Source organism: Oncorhynchus mykiss, chromosome 11, assembly GCF_057628025.1.
Source record: "Oncorhynchus mykiss isolate SJ-2025 chromosome 11, ASM5762802v1, whole genome shotgun sequence".
In the NCBI taxonomy this organism is placed as follows: Eukaryota; Metazoa; Chordata; class Actinopteri; order Salmoniformes; family Salmonidae; genus Oncorhynchus; species Oncorhynchus mykiss.
In genome coordinates, this window is record NC_143032.1 from 13,749,565 (window position 1) to 13,774,916 (window position 25,352).

Here is a 25,352-nt window from a genome sequence, read left to right on the forward strand (position 1 = left end):
GTAAATATATTTAGTATAGTTTGGGCTCCCGAGTGGCGCAACAGGCCCTGGTTTGAATCCAAGCAGTATCACATCTGCCCGTGATTGGGAGTTCCATAGGGTGGCACACAATTGGCCCAGCGTCGTCCGGGTTTGGCCGGTGTAGGCTGTCATTGTAATAAGAATTTATTATTAACTCACTTGCCTAGTTAAATTTAAAAAAATCTAAAATCACTATTTTTAATTTTTATGAAAATCACTGAGTGCGATGGTCCTCCCCTTCCTCCTCTGAGGTCCTTTCACTGCCATGGATGTTATGTTGCAGGAGTATCAGTGACTCAGCATTGTAAAATGTTTGAAATGGAGAAGACTGATATTCTAGCTGGTGAGTAATACACTGGCAATAGAACTGGATTTAATGTAGAAACCGATTTTTACAGAGACTTCATTGGTATTTTGTTGTATTTGAACAATGGTTTTACCTTTGAAGGGGGTACAGAAGTATACATAACAATATGCTATCGGGTGCTGAAATGTGCTAATGGGTCAGGTGCTGAAATGTGCTATTAGGAGTGGCAAGTATTGTCTATATGCTGGTACTAGTTATGCTGAGGAAGACCCTTTACTATTAAAATAATACACTGCTCAAAAAAATAAAGGGAACACTAAAATAACACATCCTAGATCTGAATGAATGAAATAATCTTATTAGATACTTTTTTATTTAGTTGAATGTGCTGACAAATAAATCACACAAAAATTATCAATGGAAATCAAATTTATCAACCCATGGAGGTCTGGATTTGGAGTCACACTCAAAATTAAAGTGGAAAACCACACTACAGGCTGATCCAACTTTGATGCAATGTCCTTAAAACAAGTCAAAATGAGGCTCAGTAGTGTGTGTGGCCTCCACGTGCCTGTATGACCTCCCTACAACGCCTGGGCATGCTCCTGATGAGGTGGCGGATGGTCTCCTGAGGGATCTCCTCCCAGACCTGGACTAAAGCGTCCGCCAACTCCTGGACAGTCTTTGGTGCAACGTGGCGTTGGTGGATGGAGCGAGACATGTCCCAGATGTGCTCAATTGGATTCAGGTCTGGGGAACGGGCCGGCCAGTCCATAGCATCAATGCCTTCCTCTTGCAAGAACTTCTGACACACGTCTAGCATTGTCTTGCATTAGGAGGAACCCAGGGCCAACCGCACCAGCATATGGTCTCACAAGGGGTCTGAGGATCTCATCTCGGTACCTAATGGCAGTCAGGCTACCTCTGGCGAGCACATGGAGGGCTGTGCGGCCCCCCAAAGAAATGCCACCCACACCATGACTGACCCACCGCCAAACCGGTCATGCTGGAGGATGTTGCAGGCAGCAGAACGTTCTCCACGGCGTCTCCAGACTCTGTCACGTCTGTCACGTACTCAGTGTGAACCTGCTTTCATCTGTGAAGAGCACAGGGCGCCAGTGGCGAATTTGCCAATCTTGGTGTTCTCTGGCAAATGCCAAACGTCCTGCACGGTGTTGGGCTGTAAGCACAACCCCCACCTGTGGATGTCGGGCCCTCATACCACCCTCATGGAGTCTGTTTCTGACCATTTGAGCAGACACATGCACATTTGTGGCCTGCTGGAGGTCATTTTGCAGGGCTCTGGCAGTGCTCCTCCTGCTCCTCCTTGCACAAAGGCGGAGGTAGCGGTCCTGCTGCTCGGCCTCCCCCACGTCTCCTGATGTACTGGCCTATCTCCTGGTAGCGCCTCCATGCTCTGGACACTACGCTGACAGACACAGCAAACCTTCTTGCCACAGCTCGCATTGATGTGCCATCCTGGATGAGCTGCACTACCTGAGCCACTTGTGTGGGTTGTAGAGTGAAAGCACCGCCAGCATTCAAAAGTGACCAAAACATCAGCCAGGAACTGGTCTCCACTCCTTTATTGGGGATGTCTTGCTAATTGTCTACAATTTCCACCTGTTGTCTATTCCATTTGCACAACAGCATGTGACATTTATTGTCAATCAGTGTTGCTTCCTAAGTGGACAGTTTGATTTCACAGAAGTGTGATTGACTTGGAGTTACATTGTGTTGTTTCAGTTTTCCCATTAATTTTTTTGAGCAGTGTATATACCATTTACCATTTAGCAGATGCTTTTATTCAAAGTCATGCATTTTACTTACGTGTGGCCCTGGGAATCGAACCCACTATCCTGGCATTGCAAATACCACACTATACCAACTGAGCTACAGAGGACCACACTGTACCACTGTTCAATGCTGTTCTTCCAATGCTGCAGTATGATGTTTCAATGACAGCCGACTGGCTATTTAACTTCTGATCTAGTGTCCAGTGATCGACACTGATTTTCACTATAACCTATTAGTTATTTTTCCTTTTCACAAAATCACAAATCAAAGTTCAGCTCAGGGGATTCTACAGTAACAATGCCTTGGCAAGACAACGGTTAGCAAGCACTTGAGGTTCCACCGAAGAAGAAAACAAACAATGCCTCACAGACCAACCACAAACCATGTCGGTGCATCTGCACTTAGTTGTCATGACAACAATTTATTTTTAAAAATGTAAATAAAGATGATGCCATTCCAGTGCCTTTGAGGAAATGTTATTAGCATTTCAAGCTCTCTGGAGAAAACAGGATTTTTATGAATGGTGGCCATTGGCTATGTTCTCCTAAACCTGCAGGTTAGAAGGTAGAGGTCATTAGCGGACTGATTAGCATCAGCCCCACCCTCAACCAATAGGGAAGGTTTGTGGGCAGAGTATGCTAATGACACTGAGCAAACAAACCACCATCAGTCAGCGAGCACCATAGACCTGTCCCCCGGCCAGCCTGATGCTACTAATACAGACCATGGCCTCTGGGTCCTGCTCTGTTTGTGATTTCACGTCTGAGTGGTCAGAGGCCTGATACGTAGTATCCACATGCCCAGCGTATGTTACAGTTGTCTTGCCCAGGGGAGAGCAGTGTGTCCTTCATCCTCCCTGAGACAAGATGAAGGGTCAGAGGAGCCCTGTTAATGTGGGGAGTTTTTATACGCACACACACACACACACACAGAGAGAGTCACCTGGTCAGACATCTGTATGACTTTTTCCTAAATATCCTGATGCCTACTATTGTGGGTCAGGCAAATAACAACAGGGGCTACATGTGTATGATGAATCCTTGCAGCATTCTACTAAAATGGGATTTGTGTGAATAAGACACTTTGGTATTATATGTTTACTATAGAACACTATTACTATTCATATGCTAGAAATCTGTTGAAGGCTTTAGGATTTTCAAAAGACCCTGTGACAAGCACACTATCATTTCCATCACATACTTAGATTTACATAGGACCTGTTTTGTAATTCATGGATAGAATATGTACGACACAACGCAGAGTGCCTGGATACAGCCCTTAGCCATGGTATATTGGCCATATTCCACAAACCCCCGAGGTGCCTTAATGCTATTAAAAGCTGGTTCCCAATGTAATTAGGGCAGTAAATGTTTTGTCATGCGAGTGGTATACGGCCTGGCTTGAACCACCCAGTTTATAATACAGTTTTATTTATTTATTTTATTTAACCTTGATTTAACTAGGCAAGTCAGTTAAGAACAAATTCTTATTTACAATGATGGCCTACCCAGGCCAAACCCGGACAACGCGGGCCAATTGTGCGCTGCCCTATGGGACTCCCAATCACGGCCGGTTGTAATACAGACTGTAACGTAACAGTTTGCGACACAGAAGGAGAAGTCTGGCCTTTACAACAGCTTTTGCTCTCCCTGCTGATACTTAAATAAAACCAATAAAACCACGACGAAAATGCACTCTGCCTGCCTTTGTTTTTAGTGCTTTTAGCCAATAGCCATTAGGGCTTTCTTCCCATGTTCACCACCCCCTTAACGGAGATAACAATTATAGATCAAAGTGGACTCTCCCTCTAGGGTTGTAATGTAATTGACTGTTTGGCTGTTGTTTTTTGCCTCCTATGTTCTTTTTCTGTCCACTAAAGTAGCAACAAACACTGCAGGTAGTGTATGTACTGAAGAGCACTGGCTATCGATATGAATATGAGCTTGTGGGTGACTGCTGGGTCATTTTATACGATTTTACTTGCAAAAAACCAAACTTATTTTAATAAAACACTAAATGTGTTGCTGTAGTTTGTCCATAAATCATACAAATTGTATACTAGTTGAAATTTACATTCAACTTTAATATTTATTTAGTACAAACACAGTGTCTGTGGACGTGTCTCATTACCATAACTATTTTTCAAGTTCCTGTAAAAACACCAATCACTTTTTAAATAGTTTTATTCACCCCATAATGCATCATCTAGAGGAGTAGTAGAAGTTAAGTAAGTAAATGTATTTACTTATGTCAATGTGATATTTCAGTTTTACATTTTTAATACATTTGCAAAGATGTCTAAACATGTTTTTGCTTCGTCATTATTGGTTATTGTGTGTAGATTGATGCGTGAAAAAACAAACATTTTCATCAATTTTACAATAAGGCTGTAATGTAACAAAATGTGGAAAATTTCAAGGCGTCTGAATACTTTCCAAATGATAAATTGTAGACCTCCACAAGTCTGGTTCATCCTTGGGAGCAATTTCCAAACGCCTGAAGGTTCATCTGTACAAACAATAGTACGCAAGTATAAACACCATAGGTAGGCCTTGAAATACATTCACTAGGTACACCTCCAGCCGTCATACCGCTCAGGAAGAAGACGTGTTCTGTCTCCTAGAGATTAACGTACTTTGGTGAGAGTAGAGTCATTATAATGTCCAGCCCTGTACCATAGAGTCATTATAATGCCCAGTCCTGTAGCATACAGTCATTAGAATGCCCATCCCTGTACCATAGAGTCATTATAATGCCCATCCCTGTACCATAGAGTCATTATAATGCCCAGTCCTGTACTATAGAGTAATTATCCTGTACTATATAGTCATTATAATACCCAGCCCGGTTGCTATAGAGTTATTATATTGCCCAGTCCTGTACCATAGAGTCATTATACTGCCCAGCACTATACTATAAAATCAGTATAATGCCCAGCCCTGCACTACAGAGTCATTATCCTGTACTACAGAGTCATTATAATGTACTATAGAGTCATTATCCTGTACTATAGAGTCATTATAATGCACGGCCCTGAATCATAGGGTCATTATCGTGTACCATAGCATCATTATCCTGTATTATAGTCATTATCATGCAATGCAGAGGCATTACCCTGTTCCATCGAGTCATTATCGTGTACTATATAGTCATTATCTGTACTATAGATCCATTATCCTGTATCGTAGAGTTATTGTCCTGTACTATAGAGTCATTACCCTGTATCGTAGCATCATTATCCTGTATCACCGTCATTATGCTGTACTAGAGTCATTATCCTATAATACAGTCATTACCCCGTTCCATTGAGTCATTATCCTGTACTATAGAGTCATTATCCTGTACTATATATCAATTTTCCTGTATCGTAGAGTTATTGTCACGTACTATAGAGTCATTGCCCTGTATCGTAGCGTCATTATCCTATATCACAGCATCGTTATCCTGTACTGTAGAGTCATTATCCAGTACTGCATAGTCATTATCATGTTCCATATAGTCATGATCCTGTATCATACATTCCTTATCCTGTACCATAAAGTCATTATAATGCCCAGCCAGCCCTGTACTACAGAGTCATTATAATGTCCAGCCCTGTTACATCTTGTACCATAGTCATTATAATGTCCAGCCCTGTACCATACAATAGTCATTATAATGTCCAGCCCGGTTGCTATTCTTGGCCTTTAATTAAGTGTCCAAAACGACTCTGTAAGACTGAGTCCCAATCAAGACAACAACAGATGTGCATGTGTAGAGAAGGAACCCTCTTTTCCCTAGTGGTGGGATTTTAAGCTTCTTCCCAAAAATCGCAATATTTTTTTTTATTTGAGTCAGCCAGGAACATATAATACAGTTTGCGTCACGAAATCAGAAGTCTGGCTTTACAACAGTCCCATGTTCACCACACCCTTAACGGCGATGGCAATTATATACCGAACAAAAATATAAACGGAACATGTAAAGAGTTGATCCCATGTTTCATGAGCTGAAATAAAAGACAACAGAAATGTTCCATAGGCACACAAAGCTTATTTCTCTCAAATGTTGTGCACAAATGTGTTTGTATCCCTGTTAGTGAGCATTTTGCCTTTGCCAAGATAATCCATCCACCTGACAGGTGTGACATATCAAGAATCTGATTAAACAGCATGATCATTATACAGGTCCATCTTGTGCTGGGGACAACAAAAGGCCACTCTAAAAATTAGCAGTTTTGTCACACAACACAATACCACCGATGTCTCAAGTTTTGAGGGAGCGTGCAATTGGCATGTTGACTGCAGGAATGTCCACCAGAGCTATTACCAGATAATTTAATGTTCAGTTCCCTACCATAATGTTGTTTTAGAGAATTTGGCAGTATGTCCAACCGGCCTCAAAACCGCAAACCTTCTTTCCTGAGGTCTTGGCTGATTTCTTTGATTTTCCCATGATGATCATCTGTATGTTGGTTTCTAAGCATGTTACATCATTTCAGGTTGAAGATTAACGCCAAGTGGACTTGAACAGAATACTAACTGAGTAGGCTGAATTGACGTAGCATGGTTGGGCTCAAGAAAAGAGGCACTGAGTTTGAAGGTAGGCCTTAAAATACATTCACTAGGTACACCTCCAATTGACTCAAATTATATCAATTAGCCTATCAGAAGCTTCTAAAGCCATGACTTAATTTTCTGGAATTTTCCAAGCTGTTTAATGGCACTGTCAACTTAGTGTATGTAAACTTGCTTGATTCCTATGTATGTAAACTTGCTTGATTCCTTCCCCGCTTTCAAAAGTTCAGTGAAATAAGTTTTGTTGTCCTTATCTTCGTCATTCTAATGACATCCTTGAATAATATACTGTCGGACTAGAATTAGATACGGAAGGCTTTCACGTCTCTTCACGACGATTGAATGGTTATGGGTCCGAATAATGAACTTCTATAGCCTTCCGCCATCACGCATTCGCTCTTCTTTCAAACTTCCCATGAGTTCTGTTGGCTGCTGTATTTGACATTCAGCAAAAAAAGAGGTTGTGTGCCTCTTCGAATAGTCTATTGGTACAAGAAATGCTAAACAAATTATGTCCAGCAAGCTGTTCTAGTCTAGCTTTTCCTGCATGGGACTCCAAGAGCTATGGGGAGTTTTTTAAGTAGAGAGGCCAACATTTATATTTTTTGGTTCAGTGTAGATCAAAGTGGACTCTCCCTCTAGGGTTGTAATGTAATTTGGCTGCTGTTTTTTGCCTCCTCTGTTCTTTTTCTATCCACTAAAGTAGCAACAAACACTGCAGGTAGTGTATGTACTGAAGAGCACTGGCTATCGATATGTAATTTGTCATAAGCGCCGAATACAACAGGTGTAGGCATTACTGTTAAATGCTTACGTGCCCCTTCCAAACAATACAGAGTTCAAAAGTAAGAAAAATGTGCAAAAAAATTAAAAGGTGTGTAGGGCTACGAGGTAGTTGAGGTTTCTAGGGAGGTTTCTAGGGAGAAATCTCAACTCAATATGAGCTTGTGGGAGACTGCTGGATTCACTGACAGACTTCTCAGTCTTCTTTGTAAACCCAGAGAACACACATTTTTAATCTACAATATCAGCATTGACAGAAAAGTCAAACAGAACATTCCCATTTCTCATTTTAAGCATTGCTTCGACATTCACAGAATTATAGATCCACATACATAATTGTCATCCTTGTTGTGATGATGAGTCATTACAAGGCTATTACCAGTGCCATAGCAATCAATTGGCACAGTATTTTGAGGTTGCATTGGTATTGATTTGTAGGCAACATCTCATCAGTCTTGAGCACTTCTTCCAGTTCATTAGGTTGGCAGCCATAAGGGCCTCCATTTGTTCCGGGAGGTTGGCACCGCCACTCAATTAATCTGTAACTTCTAAGGAATGTGTGTTTAAACAGAGCCAAGGCCACAGGCATCCCTCATCCTCTCCTTGTCCATTTGTCAACATCACAGGGGTTGAGGTTTGGAGGTTTGTGTACAGGCTCCCCCACCGCAGCACAATGGGCATTTGTTATGTTACAGCGACTGAGTAGCACTGTATCCGCCATCAGCCAATCGGGGCATCTGTTCCAGAGTGGGCATCATTAGTTTGGAGTTGATTGATTCGCCCAGCAACAACCCTTTTAGTTTTATACGTCATGCTGTCGATGTTAATTGCAATAGGAGCGGTAGAGAAGGGTCAGTTGTGTATTAGTGGAGTGTTTGGTTGTACGCGATGACATGCGGTGTAGTGCCTCAGTAGTGCTTTTACTAGTGTCAACTTATCTATGTTTGTGTGAGTTTGATTGTCTATGTGTGTGGAAGTTTGTTTTGTATACTGTGCTGTGTACAAATCCTACTATATTCAGTGTTTTTGGGATACTTTGGGTTCACTTGGAAAGGGATGCAATTGCTTTTTGCAACTTTTTAAGCAGGCAGGCAAGGGGTCTAAAAGTAGGGACTCTGAAGGACATAGCTTTCCTCCCACTGTGCAGCAGTGTGCTTATCATGCAGGCCCGACACTGCCGACACCCATCTGGGATTTCATAGTAATTTACCTCACCAAAACACAGTGCCCACAATTAATTAACAAAGCAGCATGTGCATATTAAATTATCCTGCTAAGACAGAGAGGAGAATGGAAGAATAGAACAGGTATCATTACCATGTAGAATGTCTCTGAGTATAAGTAACTAATTTATATACCGTGTTTGGATATTGAATGCAATGGTTCTTCCTAGAAATGTTTAATAACACAGCGCTTCAATACATTACATTTGGTTTAATTTGAGGGATAACCAAAAGTGGCTTGTGGGAACATTAGTGCTTTGCTTGAGAGCCCCTAAAGTGTAAGATATTAAATAAATAGTATTATGTTAATAATACTTGCGCTACGTGTACGTTTGCAGTGTGAGCAATCGTAGTTTCGCTTCATTGTACCTTTGAAAAAAGGATGGTTATTTTCTTACACTTTAGTGTCGCTCATTTGGATTTCAGTGTCCAAATGTCTTAAGTGTACATTTAGTTTTTTCGAAGGCCACAGTAATTCCATTAAGTGTTTCTATCAGAATTATTTTGCCATGCCATTATTATAATAACACAACGGAACAGAGGTTAGGAAAAGTCATGATAGCTGATAGCTGAAACGTCATGATAACTGACATGTATAGTCATGTTAATTGCGTCTTAGTCACCTTGTGCTCAATATCTCATACACTTCTGTCAGAATTCTTGTTTCGTTTTAATGGTGTTACTCAGAGACTTTAAATTCAAGGAAGAACATTTTGGTTGGATACACCCTGCTTCCCCTAGCACCAATTTAGACTTGTTTGCTCGTTCTATTTCGCTGAAGCTCTGTCTGCTGCATACATTAGCCCTAAATAGATATATTAAAATATACTTATACATGATACAACTATATATCTTCTAACCGAGCAACTTGGATGCCTCTTCTTACTGGTTTATTAGTTACATTTCAAGTATTTTTTTCAATATATTTCCTGTCATGCCATCTGGGGTGCTGCAATCTCCGGCTATGGATTTTCTACACTTACTGTCCAATGGTACAGATCTCGCTCTTGAAGCAAAAAAATAAATAAAAAATGCTGTATTTAGAAGAGTTGAAAATCATTGACGTCAAAAAAAACATATTGCATAACATTATGTGTGAGTGTGTGAGCGCAGAGCTCTGTAGAGACTGTCAATGTGACCTATTTCATTGAATGTATGAAATACACATGTTTCAGTGATAGCTTTGATGTCATTAAACTATTAATTATATTTTACTGTAATCTGAATTGAATGGTCCAGATAACAGGTAGGATTGTAGTGCCTAAATTACCTCTACAATTATTATCAATGATATCACCATTTTAGTAGTGCCTGTGTCTCTTAGCGGGTGCATGCGTGAAAATCTGATACGTGCGACGTGGTGGGGGACAAGAATCGCTGTTCGCCTCCCCCCATCTCAGTCGCCCGTTGGTGGTTGCCAGGCATTTATCGAAGTGGCGCGGTCGGTATCAATTGCAGTAGCTGTCTTTGCCTCAGCTCTTATCTCTACCTCTCTCCCTCCCACTTTCTTCCATGCACAAGGTTACAATTGAGTATCATCTGCGTTGTCTCAGATTAAGACTCGTTTTGCCGGGATTTTTCCCCCAACTCCTTGTTGCTTACATCAAGCTCTCTCTCAACTTTAAACATCACGACTGAAATTGAATGTATTTTTCTCGGTGGTACTTTGCCGGCTCCGGTCACCTCTCAAAGTCACCTGTGATTGTGTTGTGGTGTAGCAGCTGGTTGATCTGACTGTAGGGCATCATGACTACTGTGAAGGAGACAAACGCACCGAAAACGTCTCAACAGCAAGAGCAGGTAATGATGCGCTTTCTTTCATTCAACCGATGTCAATACTCCCTGTACTGAAAATGTAAATTGCTGTGATTTTTTTTCCTCCAATTTTGTGTGAAGCCTGTAATTCTTTACTATAACGCCACATGAAGCATTATCATAATAGCAGAGACTATTTTGTATACAATTCTCCATCATTTTAAACATTTGGAATTGTTGCAGCGTTCGGCAAGACAACCGGCTCTCACACCAATGTCAGTCACTCATTCTCTGTAATTCAAGGTGATTGCTGTGAGTGAGCATCACTACCCCCACCTTAGCCTAGACTCCATTTAGCCACTTTCAAATCAATTATCGCCATAACGGACACGTGTTACACCGGCTGTGACGCGTTGATACAACCTTAACTTGGCCAGTGCACCGCGATTTACATTAAGCTGGATATGACTTTGAAAAGGCGGGAAATCCTCAGGTAAAATACTTCGAAGTAGCTTATTGCAGGCCACGTTATCAGACAATTGTCCTTTTGTCGTCTGAGTAGTAAGGCCCACATAAACAATACAAGACAATTTTATTTGTACAGGCATTTGTGTTTATAGTAGATAACTAACCCAGCATTCCAATGTGGTGTGACGGTAAAGTGTATCTTATTTTTGGCTAGGGAATTTAACCTTTTCAGATAATCCACAGTCTAATAAAGTGACAGTGTTGCAACAGGTGATTTGACTTGCCTTTGGAGATATACATGGAATAAATCATTGGATGCATTTTAAAGGCTGATGTATAATGATCTTGCTTTCCACTGAAATGTGTGCTGTAGCCTATCTCAATGCAAAACATTTCAGCACCACTAAAAGGACAGCACCCAATACGAATTTCTGGACCATCAGAGGTAGAGCCTGGGTGGCAGATTTCAGCACCATTCAATGGGCAGCTTCACCAGCACATACTGATCACGGTGCTGTCAACTAGGAATACGTTGCTATGTAAAGAGTGGGAATCATAATTTGGTGATACAGGCCTAGAATGATACTGTTCCATTAGAGCAGGCACTGTAACAGGGGGAGCTTTGGACAGCATCTGTCATTGTCTGGAGTCTCCTGTCTGTACAAAGTACATCTTCTAATATGACAGAAAAGGTGAGAAGGACTCATGGCTGTGTCCCGTAGAGCAGCCAACCTTCACTTGAGCCTCTCACGGCTTTACTCATGTGTAGCATATGACTGTCAAGCTCTGCTAGGGAGGCAAGGAAAGACATCGCACACTCAAAACACACACCTGTCAAACATATACACATAAAACACAGAAATACACACACTTGTCAAATATGTACATGTGTCATGCACATGCTGACACATACACATGCTGACGTGTGTGTGTGTGTGTGCGCGCAGTTGCATTCACGGACAGTGTCATGGTGCTGAAATTATTTGAGCCATAGAGACCAGCCGTAGAGACTGGTTAACCCTTGCTCAAGTGTTTTCCATTAGCGCCGGCTGTTGGCTAATCAGCTGGTTAGAGACTCATTTTCAGCCGGCTACATATTCCACTTCATAGTAACTTAGCTACTTTTCATGTAAAAGTTTAAATTCGCTAGTGCGTTGAGCCCTCTCCCGCTAGAATGAACGATATGCATCTTCTAGTGCAATCTATTGATAGGATAGGCGCCTGTCAGTCACAAAGCGATCGATTTCGGGGTAACGCAGCAGAGAGGAAGAGGTTTCACTCTCGCCAAAAACATTGGGCTTATTTTGGGCCTAAACTTGCTGCCTGCCTTCCAGTCTTTTGGACGACTAGCATTGTTAGGGCAGAGATATGAGCATCTCGTCATTATATACAGATCTCTGGTTGCAGTCGTATTTCTTTACCCAGAGGAGGGAGAGATCATGATGATGCTTGTGAATTTGCACTTCCCATGTAATGTAAGTGATCACAATGAGTCGAAATCCACGATTTAGCTGAATTATTTTCTAACACATTTCACATAGCCAGCAACGCAGAGTCGTGGCGCATAGTAGGCTATTTACTGTGTGTTGATTTGACAACTGAGGAAGGCACAGTGGTGCCAAAACGTTGGTAAATACCCATTAAATTGCTGGAACAGCAACTGTTGACTAGTTCATAATAGGTGTCGAACTAACTGAATAAAGTCGATCTCTTTACCATTCATAAATCATGCAACGTGGTTATATGTCCATGGAATCGTATAGGAAGAAGTAAACCAAAGGATTTCCAAGGTTTCTTTTCCTAGGATGTCGGGGCTTTCCAGACGGACTCTAAAATGAGTGAGTCTCGTCTCGTCAGTTCATTTGGCTCTTTAATTTGCGTACAGTACGCTACTTGTAGGCCTATGCGTTTTGCTGAGGATCTGCAGATAAATTATTAAAACATTAGATGAAGATGGGGAATCATCACTGCCGGAACAATAGGTGGTGGAGAGCCTCATTCTGGTCCAAATAGGATAATTAGGGCCCTCACAAAATCCAGGCATTAGAACAGAATTCAACAATGTTCAAAAATGTATTGACCTGTAGTAGGGAATCAACTAAATGTATTGACCTTTTAGTAGGGAATCAACTAAATGTATTGACCTGTAGTAGGGAATCAACTAAATGTATTGACCTGTAGTAGGGAATCAACTAAATGTATTGACCTGTAGTAGGGAATCAACTAAATGTATTGAAAATGTATTCATTTTCCCAAGTTTATCATAAGCCATGAACAGAATGTATCAATGATTTCTATTTCCTGTAACTTTCTGAAGAGGCAACAAGAATACCCCTGTTTGTGTGTGTGTGTGTGTGCGTGCAGTGCATGCATCTACCACTTTGTGTAGCCATTAGTGATGATTCTAATAAAAACAGGCTTTCCTAAAGGCTTTCCCAAAAATCTTCTCAATTAAATTGAATTATTGGGGCTCCCGAGTGGCGCAGCGGTCTAAGGCGTCACTACAGACCCTGGTTCGATTCCAGGCTTTATCACAACCGGCCGTGATTATGAGTTCTATAGGGCGGCGCACAATAGGCCCAGCGTTGTCCGGGTTAGGGTTTGGCCAGAGTAGGCCGTCATTGTAAATAAGAATTTGTTCCTAACTGACTTAACTAGTTAAATTTAAAAAATTTAAAAAAATGTTAACAACAAAATAGGCTATGCCTTCCTGGCAGAATAATGTCATGATTATTTGCATCAATCCAATGGGTATTTGTTTTCAAAATGCTACCAAAACACCACTAAACAACAGCCTCTTGCTAGGTGCACACTTGAATTAAAGAGTATCTCACCATGCTTAGGACAGGGTCTGAACACCTCCCTCTGCAACTAGATTCTGGACTTTCTGACGGGCCAACCCCAGGTGATGGGGGTAGGCAACATCACCTCCACCATGCTGACCCTTAACACAGGGGCTCCACAGGGGTGTGTGCTTAGTCCCCTCCTGTACTTCCTGTCCACCCACGACTGTGTGGCCACGCACGACTCCAACACCATTGTCAAGTTCGTTGACGACACAACAGTAGTAGGCCTGATCACCGGCGACAATGAGTCAGCCAGGAGGTCAGTGACCTGACAGTGTGGTGCCAGAGCAACAACCTTTCCCTCAACATCAGCAAGACCAAGGATCTGATCATGGACTACAGGAAAGGGGGGGGGGGGGCACGCCCCATCCACATTGATGGAGCGGTAGTGGAGCAGGTAGACAGCTTCAAGTTCCTCAATGTCCAAATCACTAGGGACTTAAAATGGTCCAAACACACACTCACAGTTGTGAAGAAGGCACGACAGTGCCTCTTCCCCCTCAGGAGGTTGAAAAAGTTTGACATGTGCCGTCAAATCCTGAAACGGTTCTATAGTTGTACCATTGAGAACTTATTAACTGGCTGCATCACTGCTTGGTATGGCAATAGCACTGTCCTCAATCGCATGGCGTTACAGAGTGTTGTGCCGGAAAGTCCAGTACATTATTGGGCAGAGCTCCCAGCCATCCAGTACCTCTATATCAGGCAGGGTGAAAAGAAGGCCCGGAAAAATCGCCAAATACCCCAACCACCCAAGCCATAGGCTATTTTCTCTGCTACCTCACGACAAGAGGTACCGGTGCTTCAAGTCTGACACCAACAGGCTCTTGAACAGCTTCTATCCCCAAGCAATATGACTGATAAGTAGCTAACAAAATAGCTACATGGACCGAGTTTACCTTGTATCTTTATTTACCTTTTATTTCAGTATTTGCACTGTCTCTGCATACTCACAGGGCCCTACACACTCACACACACACTGTCACTCCAACACACACAATCACTCACTCCATCATCTGCTCACTCACACATACAGTGCCTTGCGAAAGTATTCGGCCCCCTTGAACTTTGCGACCTTTTGCCACATTTCAGGCTTCAAACATAAAGATATAAAACTGTATTTTTTTGTGAAGAATCAACAACAAGTGGGACACAATCATGAAGTGGAACGACATTTATTGGATATTTCAAACTTTTTTAACAAATCAAAAACTGAAAAATTGGGCGTGCAAAATTATTCAGCCCCCTTAAGTTAATACTTTGTAGTGCCACCTTTTGCTGCGATTAAGTCGCTTGCGGTATGTCTCTATCAGTTTTGCACATCGAGAGACTGACATTTTTTCCCATTCCTCCTTGCAAAACAGCTCGAGCTCAGTGAGGTTGGATGGAGAGCATTTGTGAACAGCAGTTTTCAGTTCTTTCCACAGATTCTCGATTGGATTCAGGTCTGGACTTTGACTTGGCCATTCTAACACCTGGATATGTTTATTTTTGAACCATTTCATTGTAGATTTTACTTTATGTTTTGGATCATTGTCTTGTTGGAAGACAAATCTCCGTCCCAGTCTCAGGTCTTTTGCAGACTCCATCAGGTTTTCTTCCAGAATGGTCCTGTATTTGGCTCCATCCATCTTCCCATCAATTTTAACCATCTTCCCTGTCCCTGCTGAAGAAAAGCAGGCCCAAACCATGATGCTGCCACCACCATGTTTGACAGTGGGGATGGTGTGTTGCTTTTACGCCAAACATAACATTTTGCATTGTTGCCAAAAAGTTCAATTTTGGTTTCATCTGACAAGAGCACCTTTTTCCACGTTTGGTGTCTCCCCCAGGTGGCTTGTGGCAAACTTTAACCGACACTTTTTATCGATATCTTTAAGAAATGGCTTTCTTCTTGCCACTCTTCCATAAAGGCCAGATTTGTGCAATATACGACTGATTGTTGTCCTATGGACAGAGTCTCCCACCTCAGCTGTAGATCTCTGCAGTTCATCCAGAGTGATCATGGGCCTCTTGGCTGCATCTCTGATCAGTCTTCTCCTTGTATGAGCTGAAAGTTTAGAGGGACGGCCAGGTCTTGGTAGATTTGCAGTGGTCTGATACTCCTTCCATTTCAATATTATCGCTTGCACAGTGCTCCTTGGGATGTTTAAAGCTTGGGAAATCTTTTTGTATCCAAATCCGGCTTTAAACTTCTTCACAACAGTATCTCGGACCTGCCTGGTGTGTTCCTTGTTCTTCATGATGCTCTCTGCGCTTTTAACGGACCTCTGAGACTATCACAGTGCAGGTGCATTTATACGGAGACTTGATTACACACAGGTGGATTGTATTTATCATCATTAGTCATTTAGGTCAACATTGGATCATTCAGAGATCCTCACTGAACTTCTGGAGAGAGTTTGCTGCACTGAAAGTAAAGGGGCTGAATAATTTTGCACGCCCAATTTTTCAGTTTTTGATTTGTTAAAAAAGTTTGAAATATCCAATAAATGTCGTTCCACTTCATGATTGTGTCTCACTTGTTGTTGATTCTTCACAAAAAAAATACAGTTTTATATCTTTATGTTTGAAGCCTGAAATGTGGCAAAAGGTCGCAAAGTTCAAGGGGGCCGAATACTTTCGCAAGGCACTGTATGCACATACATTTATACCTACTCTACACACACGCACACCCACTCACTTACAAGCTGCTGCTACTCTGTTTATCTTATATCCTGTTGCCTAGTCACCTTACCTCTAAACATATCTACCTCTATTACTCTAGTATCTCTGCACATGTAAATATGGTATTGTAAATTACTTTTTCAATATTTTCTGTATATAGTATGCTTGCTTCTTACTTTTATTGTGTATTTCTTATTCTCATTTCTCGTGTTTTTTTGTGTTTTTGGCTTTCTAGAAAAACATTGTTATTCATTTTTGCATTGTTGAGTTTTGAGTTTGGAAGAAAGACATTTCACTGTACTTGTGCATGTGACATTGAAACTTGAAACTACACCCCAAAATCTAAATGTCTCATATTTTTTCACAGACCTCAAAAGTGGTCTCCTGATGTGGTTTAAGCATTGTTGTGAACTTAGAACATCCAATTGAGTTGTTTTATCTTTTTTTTAAAGTGTGATTTTGGGAGCAGAAACCTGCAACCTACTTCATTTTGGTTTTGTTTTAATAAAATACATAATTTAAAGAATAAACATATTTTTGGCAATTTATATCTTGCAGTAAAGCTATAAATAAAACTTTCATCTCAAGAGAAGTCAGGTTAAATGTTGAAAAATATTTTATGTTCTCTTACTTAGAAAATAGCCCCGATCATATAGGCCTAGAACTTAACAATATCCAAAACAACTAACAAGACACTGAATTCATACATTTCCAGTCATTTACATTGTAAAGTCGTGTCTTTCTACATAATACCACAACTCATTTTGTAATCTGTAAGGTAAACTCGATAAAAGTATTCAATCATTTCTTTCTGTATTTCTGTATTTCTGAATCAAGGCATTAGAATGTACCAGAGGACACCAAAATAGAGTTTCTGAGGCCTGTGGGTTGTGTGTATGGCCTTGGGGTCTTCTCTAGGGGTGGGATTGGTGTGTATATAAAAACAAACAGGAGAATGAAGACAAGACTAGCCATCACTCAAAAAACAGATGGCAAATATTTTGGGAAGGGGAGAGGAAGGCAGAGTAGAAAATGGTCCTTGATGATGATGGGTTTTGTCTGAAAAGGAATTTTGTTTCTAGAATGTTAACATAGTGTTAGGCATGTGAGCGTTCCCAGATGCGCTTCAGCCCAGCTTAAATAAAAATGGCAAAGTTTTATGCTTGTGTTTCTGGTCACTAGAATCGCCCAGGCCCTAGTGGAGACAGAGTGCTGCTTCAGTGCCTCGCTGATGAAGAACTGGAACGATGACCTCTTACATCGATGTAAATTAACTTTACTTAAAACATAAACACACAGGGGAATGAACACTTTAGGGACTGTAAAACCACCTTCTGCTTTCTTCCACTGGCGATTCAAGGGACCTGCTTGCTTGGTGGTTTTCCATAAACTTGCATAATTTGCATTATAATTAACATAAATACATTAGACAACAGGTTACAACAGCCCAACCATGCTACGTCAATTCAGCCTACTCAGTTAGTATTCTGTTCAAGTCCACTTGGCGTTAATCTTCAACCTGAAATGATGTAACATGCTTAGAAACCAACATACAGATGATCATCATGGGAAAATCTAAAGAAATCTGCCAAGACCTCAGACAAAATAATTGTAGACCTCCACAAGTCTGGTTCATCCTTGGGAGCAACTTTCAAACGCCTGAAGGTACCACATTCATTTGTACAAACAATAGTGCGCAAGTATGAACACCATGGGACCACACAGCCGTCATACCGCTCAGGAAGAAGACGCGTTCTGTCTCCTAGAGATGGACGTACTTTGGTTAAAAAAGTGCAAATCAATCCCAGAACAACAGCAAAGGACCTTGTGAAGATGCTGGAGGAAACAGGTACAAAGGTATCTATATCCACAGTAAAACGAGTCCTATATCGACATAACCTGAAAGGCCGCTCAGCAAGGAAGAAGCCCCTGCTCCAAAACCGCCATAAAATAGCCAGACTACGGTTTGCAACTGCACATGGGGACAAAGATCATACTTTTTGGAGAAATATCCTCTGGTCTGATGAAAAAAAATAGAACTGTTTGGCCATAATGACCATCGTTATGTTTGGAGGGAAAAGGGGGATGCTTGCAAGCCGAAGAACATCATCCCAACTGTGAAGCACAGGGGGGGCAGATTCATGTTTTGTGGGTGCTTTGCTACAGGAGGGACTGGTGCACTTCACAAAATACATGGCATCATGAGGTTGGAAAATTATGTGGATATATTGAAGCAACATCTCAAGACATCAGTTAAAGCTTGGTCACAAATGGGTCTTCCAAATGGACAATGACCCCAATTATACTCCCAAAGTTGTGGCAAAATGGCTTAAGGACAAAAGAGTCAAGGTATTGGAGTGGCCATCACAAAGCCCTGACCTCAATCCTATAGAAAATGTTGTGGGCAGAACTGAAAAAGCATGCGCGAGCAAGGAGGCCTACAAACCTGACTCAGTTACACCAACTCTGTCAGGAGGAATAGGTCAAAATTCACCCATGTGATGAAAGAAATAAAAGCTGAAATAAATAATTCTCTCTACTATTATTCTGACATTTCACATTCTTAAAACAAAGTGGTGATCCTAACTAACCTAAAACAGGGATTTTTTTTTACCAGGATTAAATGTCAGGAAATGTGAAAATCTGAGTTTAAATGTATTTGGCAAATGTTTATGTAAACTTCTGACTTCAACTGTAACTAGGAGCCTAGAGTAGCCCAACCCGCAGTTTCTGCACCTAATTCGGCAGAAGGTAGTAGCAGGAGGGATGTGGTATAACATACTTTTGATTTGACAGGTACTTGATTTGGGCCCCTGGAATTCACACCTATAAGGATGTGGCTCTAGAAAAGTATATGGAACCTGCAGAATGGCTGTTGATAGTTATCGCATTTTGTTAAAGACATCCATTACTCTTCGTTTCAGACAATACAAGATGTGAGGATCATTGCATCTGTTTAAAGTTGTTTTAATCCGATTATTCCTTAAAACTTAAGCTAAGCGATACAGACAAAAATCCATATTGCGAAATTACCTTAATTTATATGATAACGATAAATAGAACGATAAATTTATAACATTAATGTACAACATAGTTTTATTTATTTGTTATCTTTTAAACTACTATTACTAGTTTGATGGTCGTAGCCATCAATTGTCCCAATAACAATCACCCCATATTAGCAAACGTATTTAATTTCAAACACATCTCTCTAGTATAGGCTACTTATCATAATGAATGATGTCAGCAAAATGCCTGCGATAAGTGATCTGTATGATCGGTGGCGATAATTTTTGGTTTGTCATCCCAGCTCTACTTGAAACCATACAGTATGTCACTGTGTACTTAATCCAAGCACTCAATATGTGTATTCATTGCCACATTTTCACATATTGGTGCATTGTGGAATGTGGTGCTACAGTACCACGGCATTATGCATTCTAGCATTAGTGTGTACCCTTGAGCTTCTTATTCTGCATTTTCTTCCTCGCTGGTTGTACCTATTCAGCAGAACAGCTCCTTAATGGGACTGATAAGCAGCGTGGCTAAATGAACATTTTAAGAGAGAACGAAGCCCGGATTTGACTGCCTCTGGAATAAATAAAGATATATCCCTCCTTTTTTTCCAAGTGCCCCCAAGCTGATAAGTAAAGAGATTATGGATTTAGGAGGGAATTTGTTTCTTGATTTCCCCCACTGTTGTTTGTGCCATAGTTCATAGTAAGGGCAATTAGGAACAATTGAGCCGTGATGTTTGGGGCTAGAGCGGAGATTAGACAGTAGATTGGAATGTGGCCACCACAGCAATGCATCATGATTGTTGTCATGATATAAACACTTCTGGCTGGGGACGCAAGTAAAGCTCAATAGCTTCAAGGGGGACTTTAATAAAGCCATAAATATGAAATGCTTTGACCGCATCTCTCCTTTCTTTCTGCTTCTCTGTGTCCCTGCAGATAAACTAAATGCGACAGCAAGCAGCTTCAAATCTTACTAATAGTTGTCTTAGGCAGAGTATGTGGGTGTGTGTGGGTGGGTGTTTGTGTTGGAGCAGTCTTAGTGTTTTTCTCTCACACATCCTCCTGCAGTACTGCATCTCTGGAGTAATACTGATCTTGTGTAAAACCTCCCCAACAAAGAGGTCAAGCATTTCCTGTCAGGTGTGAAGAAAATATATTTTTGTTATGTTCTAATTGTGTCTCTGGGCTATGTGAAGCATCAGTGATATGCTTATGAAGCCTATTAATCACAATTCAGTGTTTTCATTTAAACCTTCAAGGCCTATGGCATCATAGTGTGGGTTATTCCATTGGAGAAAATTGTGCTACAATTGCAAGTGTTCTTTAGGTATTTAAAAGAGAAACGTAATGACAGGTATCTGTGAAGTAAGATGCCTTGTGTGAGGATAAAATAGTTTTGTTTTGCTAATACTGTAGGTCCTACTAAAGAAAGATATTACAGCGTGCGTTCTGAGCCCTCTCCTGTACTCCCTGTTCACCCACGACTGCGTGGCCATGCACGCCTCCAACTCAATCATCAAGTTTGCAGACGACACTACAGTGGTAGGCTTGATTACCAAGAACGACGAGACAGCCTACAGGGTGGAGGTGAGGGCCCTCGGAGTGTGGTGTCAGGAAAATAACCTCACACTCAACGTCAACAAAACAAAGGAGATAATTGTGGACTTCAGGAAACAGCAGAGGGAGCACCCCCCTATCCACATCGATGGGACAATAGTGGAGAGGGTAGTAAGTTTTAAGTTCCTCGGCGTACACATCACGGACAAACTGAATTGGTCCACCCACACAGACAGCGTCATGAAGAAGGCGCAGCAGCGCCTCTTCAACTTCAGGAGGCTGAAGAAATTCGGCTTGTCACCAAAAGCACTCACAAACTTCTACAGATGTACAATCGAGAGCATCCTGTCGGGCTGTATCACCGCCTGGTACGGCAACTGCTCCGCCCACAACCGTAAGACTCTCCAGAGGGTAGTGAGGTCTGCACAACGTATCACCGGGGGCAAACTACCTGCCCTCCAAGACACCTACACCACCCGATGTCACAGGAAGGCCATAAAGATCATCAAGATCATCACCCCGCTATCATCCAGAAGGCGAGGTCAGTACAGGTGCATCAAAGCAGGGACCGAGAGACTGAAAAACAGCTTCTATCTCAAGGCCATCAGACTGTTAAACAGCCACCACTAACATTGAGTGGCTGCTGCCAACACACTGACTCAACTCCAGCCACTTTAATAATGGAAAATGAAATTGATGTAAAAATATATCACTAGCCACTTTAAACAATGCTACTTAAAATAATGTTTCCATACCCTACATTACTCATCTCATATGTACAGTGGGGCAACAAAGTATTTAGTCAGTCACCAATTGTGCAAGTTCTCCCACTTAAAAAGATGAGAGAGGCCTGTAATTTTCATCATAGGTACACTTCAACTATGACAGACAAAATGAGAAGAAAAAAATCCAGAATATCACATTGTATGATTTTTATGAATTTATTTGCAAATTATGGTGGAAAATAAGTATTTGGTCACCTACAAACAAGCAAGATTTCTGGCTCTCACAGACCTGTAACTTCTTCTTTAAGAGGCTCCTCTGTCCTCAACTCGTTACCTGTATTAATGGCACCTGTTTGAACTTGTTATCAGTATAAAAAGACACCTGTCCACAACCTCAAACAGTCACACTCCAAAAATCCACTATGGTCAAGACCAAAGAGCTGTCAAAGGACACCAGAAACAAAATTGTAGACCAGCACCAGGCTGGGAAGACTGAATCTGCAATAGGTAAGCAGCTTGGTTTGAAGAAATCAACTGTGGGAGCAATTATTAGGAAATGGAAGACATACAAGACCCCTCGATCTGGGGCTCCACGCAAGATCTCACCCCGTGGGGTCAAAATGATCACAAGAATGGTGAGCAAAAATCCCAGAACCACACGGGGGGACCTAGTGAATGAGCTGCAGAGAGGTAAAAAAAAAACAAAGCCTACCATCAGCAAGGGCATTGAAGATGAAACATGGCTGGGTCTTTCAGCATGACAATGATCCCAAACACACTGCCCGGACAACGAAGGAGTGGCTTCGTAAGAAGCATTTCAAGGTCCTGGAGTGGCCTAGCCAGTCTCCAGATCTCAACCCCATAGAAACTCTTTGGAGGGAGTTGAAAGTCCGTGTTGCCCAGCAACAGCCCCAAAACATCACTGCTCTAGAGGAGTTCTGCATGGAGGAATGGGCCAAAATACCAGCAACAGTGTGTGAAAACCTTGTGAAGATTTACAGAAAACATTTGACCTCTGTCATTGCCAACAAAGGGTATATAACAAAGTATTGAGATAAACTTTGTTATTGACCAAATACTTATTTTCCACCCTAATTTGCAAATAAATTCATTAAAAATCCTACAATGACAATTTTCAGGATTTGTTTTTCTAATTTTGTCTGTCATAGTTGAAGTGTACCTATGATGAAAATTACAGGCCTCTCTCATCTTTTTAAGTGGGAGAACTTGCACAATTGGTGGCTGACTAAATACTTTTTGCCCCACTGTATATGTATATACTGTACTCTATATCATCTACTGCATCTTTATGTAATACATGTATCACTAGCCACTTTAAACTATGCTACTTTGTTTACATACCCTACATTACTCATCTCACATGTATATACTGTACTCTATACCATCTACTGCATCTTGCCTATGCCGCTCTGTACCATCACTCATTCATATATCTTTATGTACATAGTCTTTATCCCTTTACACTTGTGTGTGTATAAGGTAGTAGTTTTGGAATTGTTAGGTTAGATTACTCGTTGGTTATTACTGCATTGTCGGAACTAGAAGCACAAGCATTTCGCTACACTCACATTAACATCTGCTAACCATGTGTATGTGACAAATAAAATTTGATTTGATTTAGCAAGAAAATAAGATGATAACCACATTCTGTTATTTCGCTTTTGTATAATTTCGTAAACTGCATTTTTTAAATTTGGGAAATATTCAAACTGATTCTTAAAGGGTAAAGGAAAAAGTTTCAGCTTTAGTTTTGATCACTCTTTTATACCCCTTTCACATTACTTATCTGAACTGTGATGGTCTAGTCACGTATCCACAATGGCGCGTATGTGTGTCTCATGTCTCTGTTTGTTTGTCTGGATGTCTGTGAATGTCTGCGGCTTTGTAAAAAAGTGTGTGTGTTTATCTATGCCTGACAGACTTCACCTCAGTTGAGATGCTTTTGTCTGGGCTTATCGACCTCCTGCAATTAAAGCCCAGAGCTGCAGAGGAGGGGTAGCCATGTTCCACAGAACCTCTAATTGGAACGTTGAGCGTTCAGGAGTTAGCCGCCGACCCCAGGTTTCCAGTTGTGACCTTCACACCTCACAGGCAACACTGACAAACAGGGATAAGAGTGAATACTAGTCACTAGCGATAAGCATGTAATTGCTTGTACCAGCAAATGCGAATAAGACAATTGTGCTATTCCTGTTCTGACTTCATTGAAGAGGTTGCCAGGGACTGTTTCTATGTGTTTTCTATGTGTTGCCAGGGACTGTTTCTATATGATGCCAAAAGTCAATTGGAGATCAAATGTTATTTACCTGTTCTATTTTTACCAACATTTACCATCTTGTTCACCTTGGATTATTGTTGGGAGAACAAAGTAGGCCTAGTTACTGTATGCACTTTTCTCTGTCATTAAGTATTGACTAACTATTTAGGGTTTTAGAGGCTGATGCCAGTCCACAGGTGCCACTGTACCGGCATGGCTGCATCTGGCTCAGAAGCAGTAGAATTAGCCTAACATGTAATTCAAACCCCACTGCACATTCTGATGTTTTTGGCCCCCTTAACTTTATGGTGTTATTGTCATGACCGCCCAGGGATACCGTTATCACTCCAAATTGACATGCTGCATTGTTAAGGAGACGTTGGCAGATTTCGGCAAAGGGAGCGTGATGTGAAGTGTTACGCATCATCATCATTTCCCCTTTTAGGAGCGTGCTTTCCTTTTATCAATCACAGATCATTAGATGTTCATTGGCAAGCCACAACTGATTAATTCTCCTTGAAGCCACATCAAAACCAGCGTCTTGGCGGACGGGATTTGGCCAAGTCAAAACATCTCAAACCCCTTTACTTTTTTCTTAGTCAAAATATTGGCAGCTATATTATTTTCTTGCATGGGATATGCTGGTGATCATGCCTGAAATACTGACTTTCATCATGACATTGCCTGGGTTCACTCCAAACCCCCCCAGCAAACTAGCTTCTATAACGATGCTGTAGCTCACAGAATGGTGTTGTACAGACTCACGCACAGACATGTAAAAACACACACACACACACACACACACACACACACAGAGGGAAGAAAATCATGGACTTTTAATTGAGTCTTCCCAATGTTTTATGTGTTACCTCGTTAGATGGTATTGCAAATTAAATAATGCACTCCTCATTCCAGAAAATGAACATTCAGCTTTGTTCTAGCATCAAACGGCATAGAACGCTTGATTTGGGCTTTTGATTTAGCAGTTGTTCAACTGATATAAAAATGTAGTGCAGTGTAATGAACACTGAAAACTGGCTCACCACACCAATATGCTAATTAGTACCTCACGTCTTATTTTCATGGTTGTTTTTTTTTTAACGTTTTTTTTTTGTCTTAGCATAGATTTTCACTGCCCTGTCTTGCATATTATGAGCTGTATCACTGTCACGTTCTGACCTTAGTTCCCTTTTGATGTCTTTAGTATGGTCAGGGTGTGAGTTGGGTGGGCAGTCTATGTTCTTTTTTCTATGATTTGGTATTTCTGTGTTTGGCCTGGTATGGTTCTCAATCAGAGGCAGCACTCAATCGTTGTCCCTGATTGAGAACCGTACTTAGGCAGCCTGTTT

At 41.3% G+C, this 25,352-nt stretch overlaps 1 protein-coding gene across 3 annotated transcripts in view; it reads left to right on the forward strand.

Annotated features, from left to right (window-relative positions):
• dpp6a (dipeptidyl-peptidase 6a) overlaps window positions 1-25,352 on the forward strand; it is a 359,154-nt gene that overhangs the window by 183,792 nt on the left and 150,010 nt on the right. Inside the window, exon 1 of one of the 3 annotated variants that reach the window (XM_036934925.2) lies at window positions 10,047-10,487. The exons of the other annotated variants lie outside the window; for them this stretch is intronic. Coding sequence (XP_036790820.2) covers window positions 10,434-10,487 — 54 coding nt within the window. The 5' untranslated portion in view covers window positions 10,047-10,433. Of the gene's footprint in view, window positions 1-10,046; window positions 10,488-25,352 lie in introns of those variants that run through there. 3 annotated transcript variants of the gene reach the window in all.